Source organism: Doryrhamphus excisus, linkage group LG3 (assembly GCF_037039965.1).
Source record: "Doryrhamphus excisus strain RoL-2023G ecotype Guam linkage group LG3, RoL_Dexc_Guam_v1.1, whole genome shotgun sequence".
In the NCBI taxonomy this organism is placed as follows: Eukaryota; Metazoa; Chordata; class Actinopteri; order Syngnathiformes; family Syngnathidae; genus Doryrhamphus; species Doryrhamphus excisus.
The window spans coordinates 20,097,551-20,115,079 of record NC_136359.1 but is presented as its reverse complement, the minus strand read 5'-3'; the positions used below and the strand labels follow the sequence as shown (position 1 = coordinate 20,115,079).

At 38.7% G+C, this 17,529-nt stretch overlaps 2 protein-coding genes across 4 annotated transcripts in view; one reads left to right on the top strand and one right to left on the bottom strand.

Annotated features, from left to right (window-relative positions):
- Positions 1-9,606, bottom strand: part of adgrd1 (adhesion G protein-coupled receptor D1) — a 35,287-nt gene extending 25,681 nt beyond the window's left edge. The window contains exons 1-11 of the mRNA XM_058070939.2: positions 9,296-9,606; positions 9,175-9,211; positions 8,849-8,965; positions 7,693-7,791; positions 5,716-5,838; positions 5,430-5,606; positions 3,500-3,757; positions 2,454-2,521; positions 1,861-2,001; positions 1,717-1,767; positions 15-138 (exon numbers count right to left, since the gene is read on the bottom strand). Of these exons, the coding sequence (XP_057926922.2) occupies positions 15-138; positions 1,717-1,767; positions 1,861-2,001; positions 2,454-2,521; positions 3,500-3,757; positions 5,430-5,606; positions 5,716-5,838; positions 7,693-7,791; positions 8,849-8,965; positions 9,175-9,211; positions 9,296-9,349 (1,249 nt within the window). The 5' untranslated portion in view covers positions 9,350-9,606. The remainder of the gene's footprint in view (positions 1-14; positions 139-1,716; positions 1,768-1,860; positions 2,002-2,453; positions 2,522-3,499; positions 3,758-5,429; positions 5,607-5,715; positions 5,839-7,692; positions 7,792-8,848; positions 8,966-9,174; positions 9,212-9,295) is intronic.
- Positions 9,607-9,966: 360 nt separating this feature from the next.
- Positions 9,967-17,079, top strand: stx2b (syntaxin 2b). 3 transcript variants are annotated; one of them, XM_058071992.2, is made up of 11 exons: positions 9,967-10,301; positions 10,503-10,577; positions 10,638-10,737; positions 12,048-12,122; positions 12,209-12,282; positions 12,448-12,556; positions 14,955-15,028; positions 15,104-15,241; positions 15,709-15,819; positions 16,270-16,389; positions 16,481-17,079. In XM_058071992.2, exons 1-10 carry the CDS (start codon positions 10,260-10,262, stop codon positions 16,363-16,365), a joined length of 894 nt encoding a protein of 297 aa, XP_057927975.2. In that variant the 5' UTR covers positions 9,967-10,259; the 3' UTR covers positions 16,366-16,389; positions 16,481-17,079. The 3 variants fall into 3 exon arrangements, with proteins under 3 accessions (XP_057927975.2, XP_078645975.1, XP_078645976.1); XM_078789849.1 differs by having other exon boundaries at positions 16,478-17,079; XM_078789850.1 differs by lacking the exons at positions 9,967-10,301; positions 10,503-10,577; positions 12,209-12,282 and having other exon boundaries at positions 10,674-10,737; positions 16,478-17,079.
- The last annotated feature ends 450 nt before the right edge of the window (positions 17,080-17,529 follow it).

Below are 17,529 nucleotides of genomic sequence, written 5' to 3'. Positions count from 1 at the left end.
CCCACAGTACCGACCTGCAACAAACGATGTCCCTCCCAGAGAGATGAGAGAGTTTGGGCTGGGCTCCAGGTTAGCCACCATGCGGCCCATTACTCGGTCCACTGTTTCGATCAAACCACTGACCACAGGACCGGACTGCTGCATCAACAAAGTTCAGAAACTTCATTTTACAAACATCATTTTACAACCGCTTCTCATGATGTTCAGCATCGCTTCATGTGACTGCATAAAAAAATGGCGTATTTTCTGTATTGGATTTTCTGTGTCTTATCTTATGTGGCATTCAGATACAATTCTGGGTGCTCCAGACTGATTTTGCGTATGTTTTACTTGATTTCAGATTAGATAAAAAAATATTTATAAATAAATATTTTTTTTTTTAAAAAAAGCACAAAAAGGTGTCATATCAAAAGAGAAAAAAATCATATGAATAATGTGCCTAAAACTGAGAGGCAAGCTGTTTTTTTTGTTTTTAAAGGGGACCTATTGTGCTCATTTTTGGCCCTTTGTATTGAGTTGTGAGCAGCTACAAACAATAAGCCATACAGTAAGCTTTCTAGATCTTCCAGAACATGCGTCTACTCCAGCTGTATTTCCTTGGCTTTCCAAAACGTTTTTTTCATTTATTCCTGAACCCAAATTTTTGTCGATATAGGAGTTGATAATAAATGAATAAACCATTTGGAGAGCTATTTGAAAAGTGGTTAGGAGCTACTGGTAACTCATGATCTACTGGTTGAAGGCCCCTGACTTACAGTGTATGAACTCAAAGAGTGGTAATGTAGGTCCGTGTTTATTGAGTGCAGACAATCTTGAGATTCGGTAGTGGAAATGTGTTAATTACATGTTTTTTGCGGTAATACTCGTGTTTAAAAAACTTGGGTAGACCGACCGATTGTGGTGGTAAAAGGCTATCATCTGTGCGCTTGTAAGCACACTCTATAATGCTACACAGACAACCACTGTTACTTAGTGCTTGCAATGCTGACTCTTCAACACGACCAAGTGGCATCAGGCTTCATCAACAGTTTGGCAAGTTAGAGTTCCCTAAAACATTAAAGACTCACTGTGATGTCACAGTGAGCTAGTGTTAGAATAAACTCTCTGAAACCGAGCGTTCAGAGCCATCCAAAACTTTCAAGGCTCATTACCCAATATGCAAACCTCATTAACCGAAACTTTGGCATCGTTTAAGACAAGAATACATCATTCTAACAACATTTACAGGTCACAAAACTGGAAAAAGCATAATAGGTCCCCTTTGATACATAGAATCTCTTAGCTATACCACATCCTTTGATTCTTCAGTATGTGGCCCTGGTAGAAAAGGTTTAGACTAAAATCTGTGAGCACTAAAGCACGACTGTTTCTCAAAGTGTATGGCCAAGGTATGGGAATTTACTGAATACCATATCTTTTGCAATCTACTATGTGAACATCTGTTTCAGCTTGCAGAAACTAAAACAAGCAGTTTATTTTGAACACTCAATGTTCTAAAACCGCACACTTTTCTCTGGCAGTATTGTTTTTGGATATGAAGCCAAGTTTGAGCCAGGACTTATACCACAGGATGCCACACATCTACGTTTTCCTTGCATATATTTCTCAAGGAAGCACTATTTTTTGTACAAAAACAGGTAAAATATTGTCCTAAATGAATTCATATGCATGTGTCTGTTAGGCGATGTCATGTTTGAACAGTGTGAACTAATTTACCTCTGGTAACCCAGGAGAGGACAGGACTTCTTCCACATTTTTGAGGAACGCCTGGGTGGAATGAAACTAACATCAAGGAACTGTTGCAACACTTGTTCTCGATACAGATACATTCGTCTGTGTATCTGTGTGTGTGTTTGAGACCTGCGTGAGGTTGTTGGCTGTGTAGTGAGGAATGGTCCTATTGGGCAGAGCCTTGAGAAAACCCAAAACTGGCATTGACTCTGAATCCTGGACCTCATCGTGGACACTGCTGTCAACAGGAGGGCTCACTTCAGTGGTTCTCTGAGGAAACAGCAGGTATTTACAATCACAAGGATGTTACCACGGAGTGCCGATACACACAGAATAGATAAAGCATTAGGGGAATAGTGATTGAGCATATGTCTTGTTCAGCCTGGGACATGAAGAGAACCATTATTTTAATGGTGTTGAGTTGCAGGGCACATATAGACAAACAACCATTCACACTCACATTCATACCTATGGACAATTTGGCCATTAACCTAGCATGTTTTTGGAATGTGGGAGGAAGCCGGAATACCCGGAAAAAACCCACGCATGCACGGTGAGAACATGCAAACTCCACACAGAGATAGCCGAGGGTGGAATCGAACTCGGGTCTCCTAGCTGTGTTGCCTGCGTGCTAACCACTCATATATGTTGTGTGTAAATGCTCTTCTTTCAAAATATAACTTTAAAATATATTTCATGAACATCAAGGTGGATAAACTTACCACTGTTGTTGTTGCAAAAGGCAGTTCTTTGATAACACTCGGTGTCGTGGCAAACTCTATAGCATGACCTGATGAAACAACATGACTGTATTCATTGTAGGGCTACACAAGTTAATTGATGAATAGATCATTAATCAATTATCAAATTAATCAAAAAATATTGGGAATTCCATTAAACATTTTTGATATAAAAATTTAAATACTATGTATTTGTTTGTTTGGTCTGTCTAATTACTCAATTAATCGAACTACTAAGCTTCAGATTAACTGACAAAATAATTGTTACTTGATTAATTGTTACGTCTGATTTGTTGGACTTCCCCATACTATCTATATTTAAATAGATTTTTGTCAGGCAGCAATGTACAATACAAGACTCTAATCCAGTCATGAAAGAAAGTTTGCAACCTTCACAACAGCTGGATAATAAACTGAACGTTGAATGCCTAAATATGGATGATTAGTCTGAGCCATTCCTGCATGTTCTCCTCGAGTTCAGTGTAGCATTTTACACGTCTGCTCTGGGGAAGTACAATATTTTTCAGTAACCATAACAGTCAGACTCTTTGAGTAATGGTTTGTGGAATATATCATGTTTTTGCTAACAGCATTACAGAATAACAATGGCAGGCTCCGCTTTGCATATTGGGCCAAACCGAGGTTCGAGCAATGACAGCCCTTCAGCGCATATACACAATAAAAGCTGATGTAAAGCTGGAAATGGCATTTCAATTTCAAACATTAGTCATATATGTAATTTCTTAGAGTTGTATTTGTCTATTCCATTGGAAAGAGGCACATAGTGTGAGAACACAAAGCGCTACCTCATGTAGATAAAATTAGATGACTTTCACTCCTCTGCACTTTTTAAAAGCGCTTCTAAGGCAGAACTATGTGCATTTTCGCACTCATCGTAAAAATAATCTGTGTTCCAGCTATTGGCAGAGCATATGGTATATTTATAAATAGTTATTGTTATGTATCAATGCCAAGGGTGGCATGCAGAAAGGACGGACATTGAAAAGTTGAAAGGTAAATGTCCTTACCCATAGCAGCACTGTAGTAGAGAAAGATCTCACTGGGCAAAAGAGCTCTTTCCCATATGACAAACTCATCAAAGGCTCCTGTTACATAGTGACCATAAGCCCTGTCATTACCAGTTCCAATGACAAGATCAGAGTAGGGGTCACCGTAGTTTTCGGAAACGCCACCACTTTCATCACCAGCAGTAAAAGTGCCGTTGATATAAACCTTCAGACCTGCCGTTTTTTTCCATGTGAAGAGAATATGAGTCCAGTAAGGTCCTGAGAGAGAGAAAAACGACAAGAAGAAGTATCAATCCTTCATAGAATTAGCCATAAAAACACAATAACATTATTAATAAAGCAAGAAATCCAGGGGTTAAGCGATTGGTTAAACCAGGGGTCTCAAACACGCGGCCCGCGGGCCAAATGTGGCCCGCAGGACACTAGTTTGAGGCCCCCGCCTTGATATGAAAGTTTAATGTTAGTGCGGCCCGCGCAAGTTTGATATGGATGCTGTATGGTATCATGTACCCAGAAAAAATTAGTACGTTTGATTAATGTTCATGTTAAAGGTTAAATAACTGTTAATAGTTATCCTCCCTATCCGTGTGGAAGTGGTAAGTTTTTGGCTATTTAAGTTTAAAGGAAATAACTTGAAGGCTACCGTTTAGGTCGCTAGCTCTCTAGTTTGCGAGTTAGCATGTGTCTCAAGACCCTGCAGTTGCGCAATATGTTGTAAATAAAAGAAGTATAAATGTGACAATAGTTGTGTTTTGTCATGTCTACAGGGCTCTGATAATGCTTTGATAATTGTAATCTGAAAAAAATAATTTGTCTACCCACCAACTATATGTGGTTTCTTAAGTTTTTATTATTTGCCGTTTTATTATTATTATTATATTTATTTATTACTGATTGATTGATTTTCTTTATTCTTGATTTGTTTATTTATTTTTCATCTTATTTTGTGCAGAAAGATAAAAATTAAGATATTTGAGAACAGTGGAATGTTTTATCAGAGCTTTTATTGTAGAAAATCGGAACCAAAGCACTGAAAAAGTTTGTATATTTTTCTGTTTTTAATAAATGCGTTTTTTTTTTGGGGGGGGGAAACCTGATGCGGCCCAGCCTTGCCCAGACCCTCGCTCCAGTGGCCCCCAGGTAAATTGAGTTTGGAACAAACTCAACGGAACAAACACATAAACTACTGGAAGCGGTGCAGCCGTGAGACACATTGTACTACTGAATGACTGCTAAATGAAAGATGAACAATAGACTGTGAGTTGGATTGTAATAGTTGTCAAATGACAACAATAGAGTCTCCATGGAGACCATGAGCTGTCTGAAAAAGATCTCAAGCAAAACAACCTAAGAAGGTTGAAATTAAAACCCTGTGTGTCAGTGCTGACCAATTTCTCATATGTAAACTGTCACCTTTTATCATGTATACGCCATCTTAACCGGATTCATCAGAGGTCAGATGAAGATTATTGTGTACTTTCAAGTCCTTTCCATTAGAGAACAAGTTCTGTACCGAAACGTCCACATGTCCACAATGGATGAGATCCAGATGAGCACAGATCTTCTGTAAGCCCAACGCTCAATTCAAAATTGAATTATGGTCGTGATGGAGCATAAAACAAAGGATGACACACGTTATCTGAGATCAGTGAGAACAAAAGTTCTCAAAACTAAATGTCAGTATTGTTTTATGTCATTTTGTCAAAACACGTTACTGAATCGCTCGTAACTGATTTAATGCGACCGATCGTTTTGTAACCTTTATGGTTTGCTCACTGTTTAGACATTTGGTGTCTACAGTTAGGCTATTGAACATGTCTTTTTATAATGATGATAATTCTATGATGCATTTACGAAAGTCAGTCTTGATTTGTTAAATCAAATATCAATGTGAATGCAATAACAAAACAGTCAAACCGATTTGTGATACCTGGAACTCTGATATTGGCTTTCCATCTGTGGTTGTTGCCTCGAGTGTAGAACTCCACGTATCCTCCAAGGGGGTTTGTGTAGACAGAGAAGCCATTAGAGATGACTTTCCCTCCAGATGCTACAGCAAAACGAGATTCTGCTTCATGGTTTTTCCAAAAAAACGAAAAAGTAATTCCTGTAAAAACACACCCAAAAAAGAGATGACACAAATACAGAAGCAATTTCATTAAGAATCTTATGTCCTTCCAAGATGTGTAAGATCAATGTATGTAAGTAGTACTCACCATTGGGGCCACACAGAGTGGGGTCACTAATGCAAGAGTTCTGGTAGCTTCCAAAGTGGAGGAAGGTACCGCCGTTATCTCCATTCAGGAAAATACCCTTGTTGACCATTCCCTCAACAATATCTGCAGCAAAAATGGTGTTTAGGATTTAATGTGAGTGGTCTGCCCTCATGGCAGAGCAATAAATGTTCCACTGCGCCAAATCATTACAATGTTGCTAATTAGAACACTTTAATGACAATGCATCCCAGATTTGGATTTGATTGTTCATATAACCATTTTTCATAATACTTGGATTCTGTTTCCTTCCTGGAGATGCTTTACCAGTCCTTCACTGCAGACCTTGACTTATGTGTGGGTCTTGCTGCCATTGACGAATATTCAATGACTAGTGGTGTAATGTCTTTGTATGAAAAAAGTCTCGAGTTGGTTTCTAAGTATGTTTCCAGGGTCATTATTCATTTGCACTGTGAAGAGCCGCCCAACCAGTTTATGTTGTAGTACTTGCTATTGAGCAGCCATGACACTGCCAACATTGTGTTTGACGCAGGATGCTAACTTGTTCCTTTGCTTCTCCATTTGGAACAACCCATTTGACTTAGAATGGGGCATTGAGTTTTGAGCATCAATGGGAATCGGGACTAACATTACGTTTGTTACACTTTTTGATTCCGACTCCAAGTTCTAATTCTCATTAGAATAGCAAAAACCAACAAAGAAGAAGGCGTGGGTAAAAAGTTTGGCTTAACTTCATAAAAACAGAGCGCTGAGCTGAGTGCAAATTTGAAACACAACGATATCATGCAGACAGTGCACGACCAACATGACTCAACAACTCCGCATTGATGGTGTAGAAGTGTCCCGTCTTTGATGTGTTATGACTTCCTCTACGCTGCCAGAATCAGGGAAGTCAAACAATAAATGAGGTCTGTTTCATGCCAATGTAACCGAGGGTTCCAGGATGCCCGCTGATGTGGAAGTTGTAAATAACTCCCTCATTTCCCCTGCTAGTCTTGTTTAGCAACGGTCAAGACTCCTTCTCAACCCGAACAGCACGCTTCCGGACTCCACAATAAGAGCACTGAGGGCTACATCCTGTTTAAAAAAAATAAGAGCTTACACCAACTTTGAGGCAGCTAACATTGTACTTTTCATAGACAAATATTTTCCAAGTTGTGTGATTGATATTCTGCACCCAGGTTGGTGCATGTTCAATGTTTTATGTGGAAATGTTTTTTCATGAGTTTTTTCAAAAGTAAACAACTTTTGTGAAAGTGTGCCCCTGATAAAACGTTTATATCATAAAAATTCATAGAGAAGTTCAGACACTTAATCCAGAAAAGAAGTCTGGTTAGCCCCCTCACATAAACCATCAAAACTTTGATCACCCTACCTCTAAGAATCATGAATCAAAACCGAAACAGAATCAAATTGACATGATGTACAATCCTAATTTTGATACACGCTGTCCTTGATTTGATCTGTCCAGAGAATCTTACTGCAGAACACGGAAGGTCCTGTAGCAGTTTAATCTGCCTCAGAACATGGACGCTATCAGTATGTTACACCTTGCTGCAAACCCTCTATATTTACTTCCATCAAAGTGTTTATTGATTGTAGATTTTGACGATGACATGCCTACCCTCTACAGAAGACTGTGTTCTTGAATTGTGTTGATGATGTGGTTGCAAGTCCTACAGACAAGCAGCAAGTGAAGGTGGCTGTAAAAACCTGGTAAAGCACCTCCAGAGGGGACACTCAAAATTTGGTAAGGCTTATGGGCGCCAGCATTCAGAGAGCTATTGGCCACAAAACAACATTCTATTAAATCTGAAGGTAAATCCTTCAAACTGTCATCTGGCTCCTTAAAGAGTAGCACAAGTGCACAAAGTGGGCTGTGTGAATCATAAAGGTGTGTGCAGAACAACGAAGGGCAGTGGGTGAATCAAGTGAAATTCTCAAAAGGCTGATTCTCACCTACTGTTGCAGAAATGTTAGTGTAGGCAGAGTCATTGGTATACACATAGGAAGTGTTATGGGAGGAAGGGAGCACAGTATGGTTGTGGATTCTGAGAGCTGGACAAAGACAATGGAGAGACAGTGATGGGATTAACTTCTATACAGTATGGACACATAACAAGAGGAGACAGTCGGAGACAAAAGACGATGGGAGGGACGTGGTGTTGCTGGTATGAGACAGAGTGATGCTGAGTTGAGTGACAGCTCTTTTTACTCCTCAACTGAGGAATTTCCTAAACAAGTGAGTGACTTCACACATCATGCTCAAGTCTATACCTGATCCCTCTACAACGTCATCTCTTTAATAATCATCGGTGGTTGTAAGACAATGTAAATGCATTTAATAAAACGTTGGTATTATTGTCATAATCATAGCATTTTCAAGTGGATGACTTGTCTAGAGTACAGTAGATCCCTGCTATTTGGAGACTCGCAGATTGAGATGCCTATAAAAAGGTCAAACTCGTCAAACCAAAATATTTCCCTCACTTACGGTACAACGAAAAAATAACACAAGGAACACACGTGGAACTGCATTGCTGGTATCAACACACACTAATATACACGCAAAACATTACTATTTTATACAAATGTATAACCTGCAAAGTATGCTGGGTAACTTCATCTTCATGTTGTGCATGTGGGCTTCCCAGCATGCCTTGCGGGTTATCAAGTAGTATGAAATAGTATTGTTTTGCATGCATGTTAATGTGTAAGCATCTCTAGTCCACGTGTTACATTAAATTGTGTGTTATTTTTGTTGCACAGTGGGTTCATTAGCTGCAGCTGAATCACTGCATATAAAACCTCAAGCTGGTTTAAATATTTTTTTTGTTATGTATATATTACCAATGACCTAATTATGACAATTGCATGCACATAAGTGTGTTTTTAAATTTTTCCAAAAATAAAAAGTCACAAATATGCAGGGATCCACCATATAACTTGTATAAAATGAATGGTAATTCCAATAGAATTTAAGAGCTTTGTTCACATCAGCTCATTTAAAAAGCATGATGACCGTGGTGAAGAATAGTCCAAAGCCATGCAGACATGGAACAGAAAAGAACACTTTTGGTGTGCCAATTTACAGTTTGCTCAAGGACACACATACTTATATTACTTCCGTTAACATAACCTGGTCTGTTTCCAATCTGGTCCCACAGCCCGTGGATCCCATCCACAGCATCCAGAGGCCAATAATGTGAGGCTGTGGACAACACCTGCAAGCCTGGAAGGGACAGTTCATGGATTAACAAGAATTGGCAGAATTTTTTTTTTTGCATAATTTTCTCAACTGTTTGGATTTTCAGGTGATTAAAAACTGACATTTACAGACAGAAAAGCTAACGTTGATAATAATTTCTAATTTGTCAATGTAAAGCACTAGGACTTTGTAATGATCCAAAAGGTTTGCCTCATGCAAAGCTGCAATTCTACCTGGATGCTTGAGAGGATGCACCGCTTCAGCACAAACCTGGGAAGAAAGCAAACTCACTTCTACTGACTGGTTGTACACGTCTACATATTGTTTTCATTGAAATGTAATACACTTTCTTACCTTGATACATGAAACAAAGGCTGTTAATAGATTAACTCTCAAGGAAAGCTCCATGTTTTTTTATGGAACAACTTGAGTATATAACAAAAAAAAACTTAAATCCACGCGAAAAAAATGCTCCTCATTATTCCAAGAAACTTTACATGAGCCTAGTTAGATAGTTTAATTGAAGAAATTGTCGTCTCATTGTAAAAACTGAATCTCAATTTGAAATGAAAAGTTTAAAATCCGTGGGGTATTCCTGTATGCATACGGAGGTCCTTCTGAAGTAGTGAAGAGTTGAGATGAGACTGGAATGTTAGACTGAACGATGCAAGGGAAAACCTCATTTTTGGATCTTGTAAGGAGGGGCATTGTAGCTGTGAGTAGATGACTCAAAGGCAATACATTTAAAAAAAAATGAATTTCCACAAACTTCAAACAATACAATGTATAAAAATATAAATTTAAAAGCAATCGTATCGGAAACATTGGCCACGAATTTGGTATAGGAAATATACAAAACATATGCGGGATCACCCGCCTCTAATATTAGGGCTAACAGTGACATCGCGTGGCCATCCATGAGTAGTGCAGCATGTATTATTTAGCTCACCTTCTCCTGTGACTGACCAGCGGTGCGTAAACGCTTAACATCTTAGCATCTTCTTATAGACTTTGGAAGTAAAATACAACCATGTAAACATTTTGTATATATAATTTGGAGCGTTTCAACCAGGGTTGGATTGTTTTCATCCCGAGAGAGCTGTAGGGGGAGGAACGTAAAGAGGTGTTTACCAGGAAGAGTTGGTGACGATCTGTGTGTGAGAGCCACCATCAAGAGCTGGAAAAAACATACTTGGGTCTTTCATTGTTGCTTTTTTTTTGCAGTTTTGTTCTGTTACTCGACTAAGGGCGAAAATCTGCCACACATGGAGCCTCACCAGATGTGTATGGTATTAGAATAAAGTGCTTTTGAGACTCGATGATCATTGTGATGAAGGATCGACTTCCTGAGCTGACTGCTGTAAGTCACTTTATTCATTTCATTGCTAGTTTGATTGGACTATTTTGTTGACATTAATTCTATTATATTTTAGATTCATCATGATTGCTCTAATTGTTTACACTTGTTACATTTTATTTTATTTTAATTATATTTTAATTTTACTAGTTGTCCTTGAACATTGCATAAACCATAAACCATACCATAAATGTGTCATTACAGAGCAGAACACCGCTGGAGGAAGATGTTGCAGTCTCTGTAGACCGAGATGGCTTCATGGAGGGTTTTTTCAGGAGGGTCAGTACTCCTGTAATTCAACAAGTGGCTACAAGTCCTAAATGTTTCTGTTATATGCAGGTGGAGGAAGTTAGAGGACTCATTGATAAGATTTCCCATCAAGTGGAAGAGGTGATGAAGATGCACAGCATGATCTTGTCTGCACCCCACCCAGATGAAAGTAAGTTTGTCGCAGGGACTTTATACTCTTTTTATTGACAATTGTCAGGCTCCCGATTGACATTTGTGTAAGTATACAGCATGATTTATGGGAATTATTTAGTAACATTATATCTTAGGCTGCACAGCAGTCAAGTGGTTAGCGCGCAGACCTCACAGCTAGGAGACCCAGGTTTAATTCCACACTCGGCCATCTCTGTGTGGACTTTGCATGTTCTCCCAGTGCATGTCTGGGTTTTCTCCGGTTTCCTCCCACATTGCAAAACATGTTAGGTTAATTGGCGACTGCAAATTGTCCATAGGTATGAATGTGAATGTGAATGGTTGTTTGTCTATATGTGCCCGCCGAAAGACAGCTGGGATAGGCTCCAGCACCCCCGCGACCCTTGTGAGGATAAGCGGTAGAAAATTAATGAATTATATCTTATTAATAAGTCATTCAGTTTATTTTTACAATATGCCAAGGGCCTATAAAAACCGAGTTGTGGAAAATGGCCCACAGGCCACACTTTTGACACCCCCGGAGTAGGAAGAAGCAATTTATTTAATCTTAACCCTTTTCCATGACTCAGCAGTTAATGCTAGATGATAACATTTAACATGTACCGGGTAGATTACTAACTAATAACAGAATAAATAAATGAATACATAAAAAAAGAGTAAAAAATGACAGAAACATGGCATAGTAATACATAACTACACAATATACGATAACACGTTCTGTTTCAAAAGGTGTGGTTAAACTGCCAATATAATTTCCTGATATTGTATTTAAACTCTCTGCTGTTCCCCAAACTCTCCTTCTTTGTTTACTTCTGTTTTACTTCTGCTCAGGCAGAAGTTATTGTACTTGGTGATTCCCAGCTAGAGAAAAAAAAATTCATCGTGTCACATGTCAGTAATTGTGCAATTGTTACTTTTTTATGACTGTATTAGCTTTGTGGAAAAGGTAACAGATCTGGTTGCCTAAAATCAACTACTTCCACTTCCTTTACGAACTGCATCACAGTGACAAAGACTCGAGTTTCACTCATTCATGGGTACTCAATGAAGTTTCACTGAGTACACACGGGTACTCGACGAAGACTCAAGTTTCACTCACTCATGGGTTGACGAATACTAAAGTATCACCAACTCCAAAATCAAGATTCCCATCACAAGTGGATACGCACATTATGCCACAAATTTACCATAAATAAATAATAATAGTTTTCAGCCCAATTAATTGAAATCTCGTACAGCACATTAAGGAATCACCATTATATGTAAGTTTACTTCACCTGCTGTCTTTTGTATCGTTTCTATGTGCAGGAACAAAGGATCAACTCAATGCGTTGACCAATGACATTAAAGGCAACGCCAACGTGGTGCGGACAAAATTAAAATGTGAGTCAAACTATGATGCGTTGCCACAGTCATTCACTGGTCACATGTATTGCACTCATCATGAATGTGTTACTGTCAAAATGAAGCCATCGAGCAAAGCATGCCTAAAGACGACGCAGTTAACAGAGCCACTGTTGACTTCAGGATCCAGAAAACACAGGTGGCGATATAATATTACACTTGCACCTTACATATTCCATACATGGTTTAAGAGCCTAAGAGAAACATCAGGAGGAAAATAGCGGCTGCATAAAATGAACATAAAACAGGATTGTCTGAAAAGCAAATTTTCATTCCATGTACTTGGCTTTTCATTCATCCCTAGCACACCGTGCTGTCCAGGAAGTTTGTGGAAGTAATGACCCAGTACAATGAGACACAAGTTTCCTTTCGGGAGAGAAGCAAAGGGCGGATCCAGAGACAACTGGAGATAAGTAAGCAACAAATGAAAATCACCTGACTTTTGGTGAGACTTTGTGTAATGTTCAGATGAATTGCTTATATTTTCCAAACTCATTCGCTTAGTTGCGTGATTATTAACAAACTAACTTTCGAGGTAAAAGAGAAAACATACCTGTGAATCTGAGGCAGGATCCAGTAACAGACCTGAACACTAACCTGTTGATAAACAGAGAATAGCAGCGTTAATTGTTACTGTATATTTATTATATTTACAGAAAGATGCAGCTCCTATGTGATACTCTATGCAGTTCCCTTTACCCTCTGTTTATTTCAGATACAGTGGTACCTCGGTTTTCATACACCCCGGTTTTGTTGCCAGAAATGTCCTGGTTTACATACACTGTTTTGGTTATCATATGACCATGCGTTGGTAATTAGATTTAATATAGATTTAACATACTTTATGTGTTTCGCATAGTTTCCTGCATGTACAACCTTAAGTACTCACTATAAAACAGGGGTCTCAACTCTATTTACCTGGGGGCCACTGGAGCTAGGGTCTGGGTGAGACTGGGCCGCATCAGGTTTTCCCAAAAAAAAAAAAAAAAAAAAAACGCATTTATTAAAAACAAAAAAATGAATAAACTTTGCTTTGGTTCCGATTTTCTACAAGAAAAGCTCTGATAAAACATTCCACTGTTCTCAAATATCTTAATTTTTATTTTTCTGCACAAAATAAGATGAAAAATAAATAAACAAATCAAGAATAAAGAAAATCAATCAATCAGTAATAAATAAACATAATAATAATAATAAAACACCAAATAATAAAAACTTAAGAAACCACATATAGTTGGTGGGTAGACAATTTTTTTTTCTGATTAAAATTAATATGACAAAACACGACTATAGTCACATTTATACTTTTTTTATTTACAACATATTGCACAACTGCAGGGTCTTGAGACACATGCTAACTCGCAAACCAGAGAGCTAGCGACCTAAACGGTAGCCTTCAAGTTATTTCCTTTAAACTTAAATAGCCAAAAACTTACCACTTCCACACGGATAGGGAGGTTAACTATTAACAGTTATTTAACCTTTAACATGAACATTAATCAAACGTAATAATTTTTTCTGGGTACATGATACCATACAGCATCCATATCAAACTTGCGCGGGCCGCACTAACATTAAACTTTCATATCAAGGCAGGGGCCTCAAACTAGTGTGGCCCGCAGGCCGCGTGTTTGAGACCCCTGCTGTTTTGACATGTTTTCTGTCAATATTTTTGGGTGTCTAGAACGGATTCATTGGATTATGGGAAAAATGTATTTGGTTGTCGTACGTTTTGGTTTACATCTGACCTTTTGGAATGCGCAGAAACCGAGTATCTATGAGATATACAATCCTATCTACTATATGTGTTCATCATAAAGTATTTAATTTGCCTTGACATCTCACTGAAATACTGGAAATGCTAAATGTCTGCTCCAAGTATGGCTATTACCGGCCTGACAGACTGAAATAATACATTTCGACCAGTGCAAAGCAGAATGCCCCAATTTAAAATGACTGTGACAAAAGTGTGTATTAGATGTATGGTATTTTCCCATTAAGACCAAACAATAGTGAAAAATAGGTCTGCTCCCACAGGCCCTGCGGCCAAACTTAATGAGAGGCTTTGCACTGTAGATGGATGAGCGTGATACTGGAGACGCTGCGCTGTGCCTGTGTTGCTGCGGCAACGGCTCGAGGGCTGGGTGGTTTGTGTAACAGTAGGTCACCTGTCTTTGACACACTGTAGTCATGGAGCCACAACAATAAATTATATCACATGACTTTATTGTCGGATATTAGTGATGAGTTGTATGTTAATGAGGTATGAAATGGGGGGTGTTTTGCTGAGTTGGATAGAATCTCTCTTGGGGAAAAGGCTTTACAAAAGGTGTGTGACTCTTAGCATGCACCTGCCTCTCCAGGGAGGGAGGGTGTGATCAACAGGAAGGATGGCTTCGGGAAAAGAAATCTTTCTGTTTATAGTCTCAGCAGCTGTTTCTCTATTTGTTACGCTGAGTCACCCTGCTATCGCTTCTGTTATACTGCAAGATGACCCTGATCACCTGAGTTCAGCTTTCAACGGAATCATGCAAGTTTGTTTTCCCGTATAACAAATCACAACAGTTGCAGCTTGCAGAAGCTTTCATTTTCCGCATAGCATCTCCACACCAGCAGACTAAGCTGTTGTCCCGGGAATAAACAGATTGCATGTGTTTAATGTTTTAGCCCCACCCATCCAAAAGGGTTTGTGCCAAACCTTGCATATACAAGAAATCAATAAATAAGCAAATAAATGGAATTAAAAGTAAATAACCGATATTTTGTGCGCATCAGAAACGTGTTGATCTTTCTTTTTTGAAATAATTTTAGCTGGAAGAGTGACAACTAATGAAGAACTGGAAGACATGCTTGAAAGTGGAATTCCATCCATCTTCACATCTGAAGTAAGCCTTCCTAACCTCTATTTCCAAAATGTCTGTGTTTAAGAGGAAACTTTACCTATTTACTGCTCTTTTTAGATCATTTCTGACTCTCAGATTACACGTCAGGCGGTTGATGAGATAGAGTCGCGACATCAGGATATCATACGGCTGGAATCAAGCATAAGAGAGTTACATGCAATGTTCATGGACATGGCAATGCTGGTTGAAACTCAGGTAACCACTGAATTCTCAAGTTTTTGTTTTTTTTTAACCTGTTTTTGTGAGTTTGCATGGCTAAATGTATATGGCTACATTTTTGTCAAAGTTATGCTTGAGATGTATCTTCAAGTCAGGTTTAAACCTCAAACCTTACTATATTATGACTAGCCCTCACTACATTGAAAACTATATCCCAGATACTTGAAGCAAACCGGTCCATTTTTGTCATAACTACACTTGCTGGTTATTGTACTGTTTGAGCAATATCTCTTGATCAAGCGTTATCTATCATTCCACACTAGAAAAGAAATAATTCAAATATATACAATACCCTATGTATCTGTAAGATGTGGAGAAGAACAGACCTTTTTCCTACTCTTTTTCCATTTGAAATGTGCAAATATAAACGTGATGTTCCTCATTTTAACCTGCTAAGCATGCCTGAAATAAATAAATCCATTGTGATTAACTTTGTCTTCCAGGGTGAAATGGTCAACAACATTGAGAACAATGTTTCCAATGCAGCTGAATACATTTTTCGGGCTAAAGAAGAAACCAAAAAAGCAGTGCGATACCAGAAAAAGTCCCGTAGGGTAAACGTTCTTCCATTATTACATTGAAGGGTCACAATATTAGGTACACTTGCACCATCTGTGATACATACAAGAGTTGGATCAAAAAGTTATAATGCTATGGTTGTATGAATAATATTTAACTTCAACAATATTTAACTATTAGACGTGGGTTCGATTCTCTGCTTGGCATCTCTGTATGGAGTTTGCATGTTCTCCCGTGCATGCATAGGTTTTCTCTGGGTACTCCCACATTCCAAAAACATGCTAAGTTAATTGGCGACTCCAAATTGTCCATAGGTATGAATGTGAGTGTGAATGGTTGTTTGTGTCATATGGTGCAGGTGTTCCTAATCTTTACTAAGGCAGTTATGCAGGATATGAGACATCATTTTACTACCGAATGTATATTTGTTTATATATTTCACATTTGGTTGAACGTCAAATAACAATGCATTCTATACTTGGCAGAAATATATCATCCTTGCCTTTGCTCTGCTGATCCTGCTTGCTGTCATTGCTTTGATTGTTGGCTTATCCGTTGGTCTAACCAAACCCCCTGCCTGAGAACTACTACGATAACCACATGAGGTAACACCATCCACACCCCATCCTTTTTTTCAAGATTCCTCAGTTGTTTCCCCTAATTCCAGTTACTTAAATCTTCTCTTTTTGACAGAAGATGCTCTGCCTTGCTGTGTGTGTGGAGCTGCAGGTGTCCTCATTTTACTCATTGCGCCTTCGGGTGAAGGATTACATAGGTCACAACCCCAGAGTAATCTCTTGTTCCTGTAGTGATAAAGCTTCCAATAGCTTCATCACACTACACTCATACACTCATCATAACATCATTGCAGGGAGAAACAGAATGAATGATGAGATGTTCTGTCACGATAACAATAATTTCTAGGAAAATTATCATCTAAGTGTAGAGTGTAGAGTGAAGATCCCCAACACTCATGCCATTCAACTTCAAGACAATATACAACAATTGTAAGTGGCGTGTGCCAGACTGTACATTAATGTCCTGCTGACTGTTAGACAACCAGGAAGCCAACACTCAAGACTAAATGCTCCATATGCTCTCCTGATATTTTTGTATATGAATTATTTATGTAAAGCCATGTAAACTGAATGGAAGTACTATATCTCAGGACATCATTTGATAGCTATTTTAAATTTATGTTTTGTGTAATATTTTCCACTTGTGATTGAACATTATCATTCTATTATTATTCATTAAACCACCACTTAAATATCTTATCTACAATAAATTATACAATGAGCCTTCATTGTCCTTTTTTTGTCTTTCTATTCCTGTTCAGGAGTTTAGTCACGTAGTTTGAGTGAACAGGTGAGTCTGGCATACTCCTCCCGTTCTAATTGCATTGTAAATTTATTGTGAGGCACACCAAACGTGGGCTTTCTGTAGTGCTGGATGGGTCAGATAGTCAGCTGGTGCAGGAATAGTAGGGGTGGAGTTGTGGGAACCGATTGAAGAGCCTTGGGACTGGATATGGAGCCTAGTTGGAGAACAGGTAGAGAGAATAGAGGGCGAGGCATACCAGCAGGCACAACAATAACTATAGTAACAGCAGCCTTATGTATAGTTATTACTCATATGGTTACTGTCATTAATGGAGATACAGTAATCAGTAATCTATACTGGGGCGGGAAGCATACCCGCATGAAGACCTGGGTTCTGAATCTCTGTGTGGAGTTTGCATGTTC

Excerpts from the sequence above, each read along its gene's own strand:
- stx2b (XM_058071992.2), top strand. The coding sequence starts at position 10,260 with ATGATCATTGTGATGAAGGATCGACTTCCTGAGCTGACTGCT. Across the intron at positions 15,242-15,708 it reads CAATGCTGGTTGAAACTCAG|GGTGAAATGGTCAACAACAT; the intron begins GTAACCACTGAA and ends TTTGTCTTCCAG. Across the intron at positions 15,820-16,269 it reads ACCAGAAAAAGTCCCGTAGG|AAATATATCATCCTTGCCTT; the intron begins GTAAACGTTCTT and ends TATACTTGGCAG.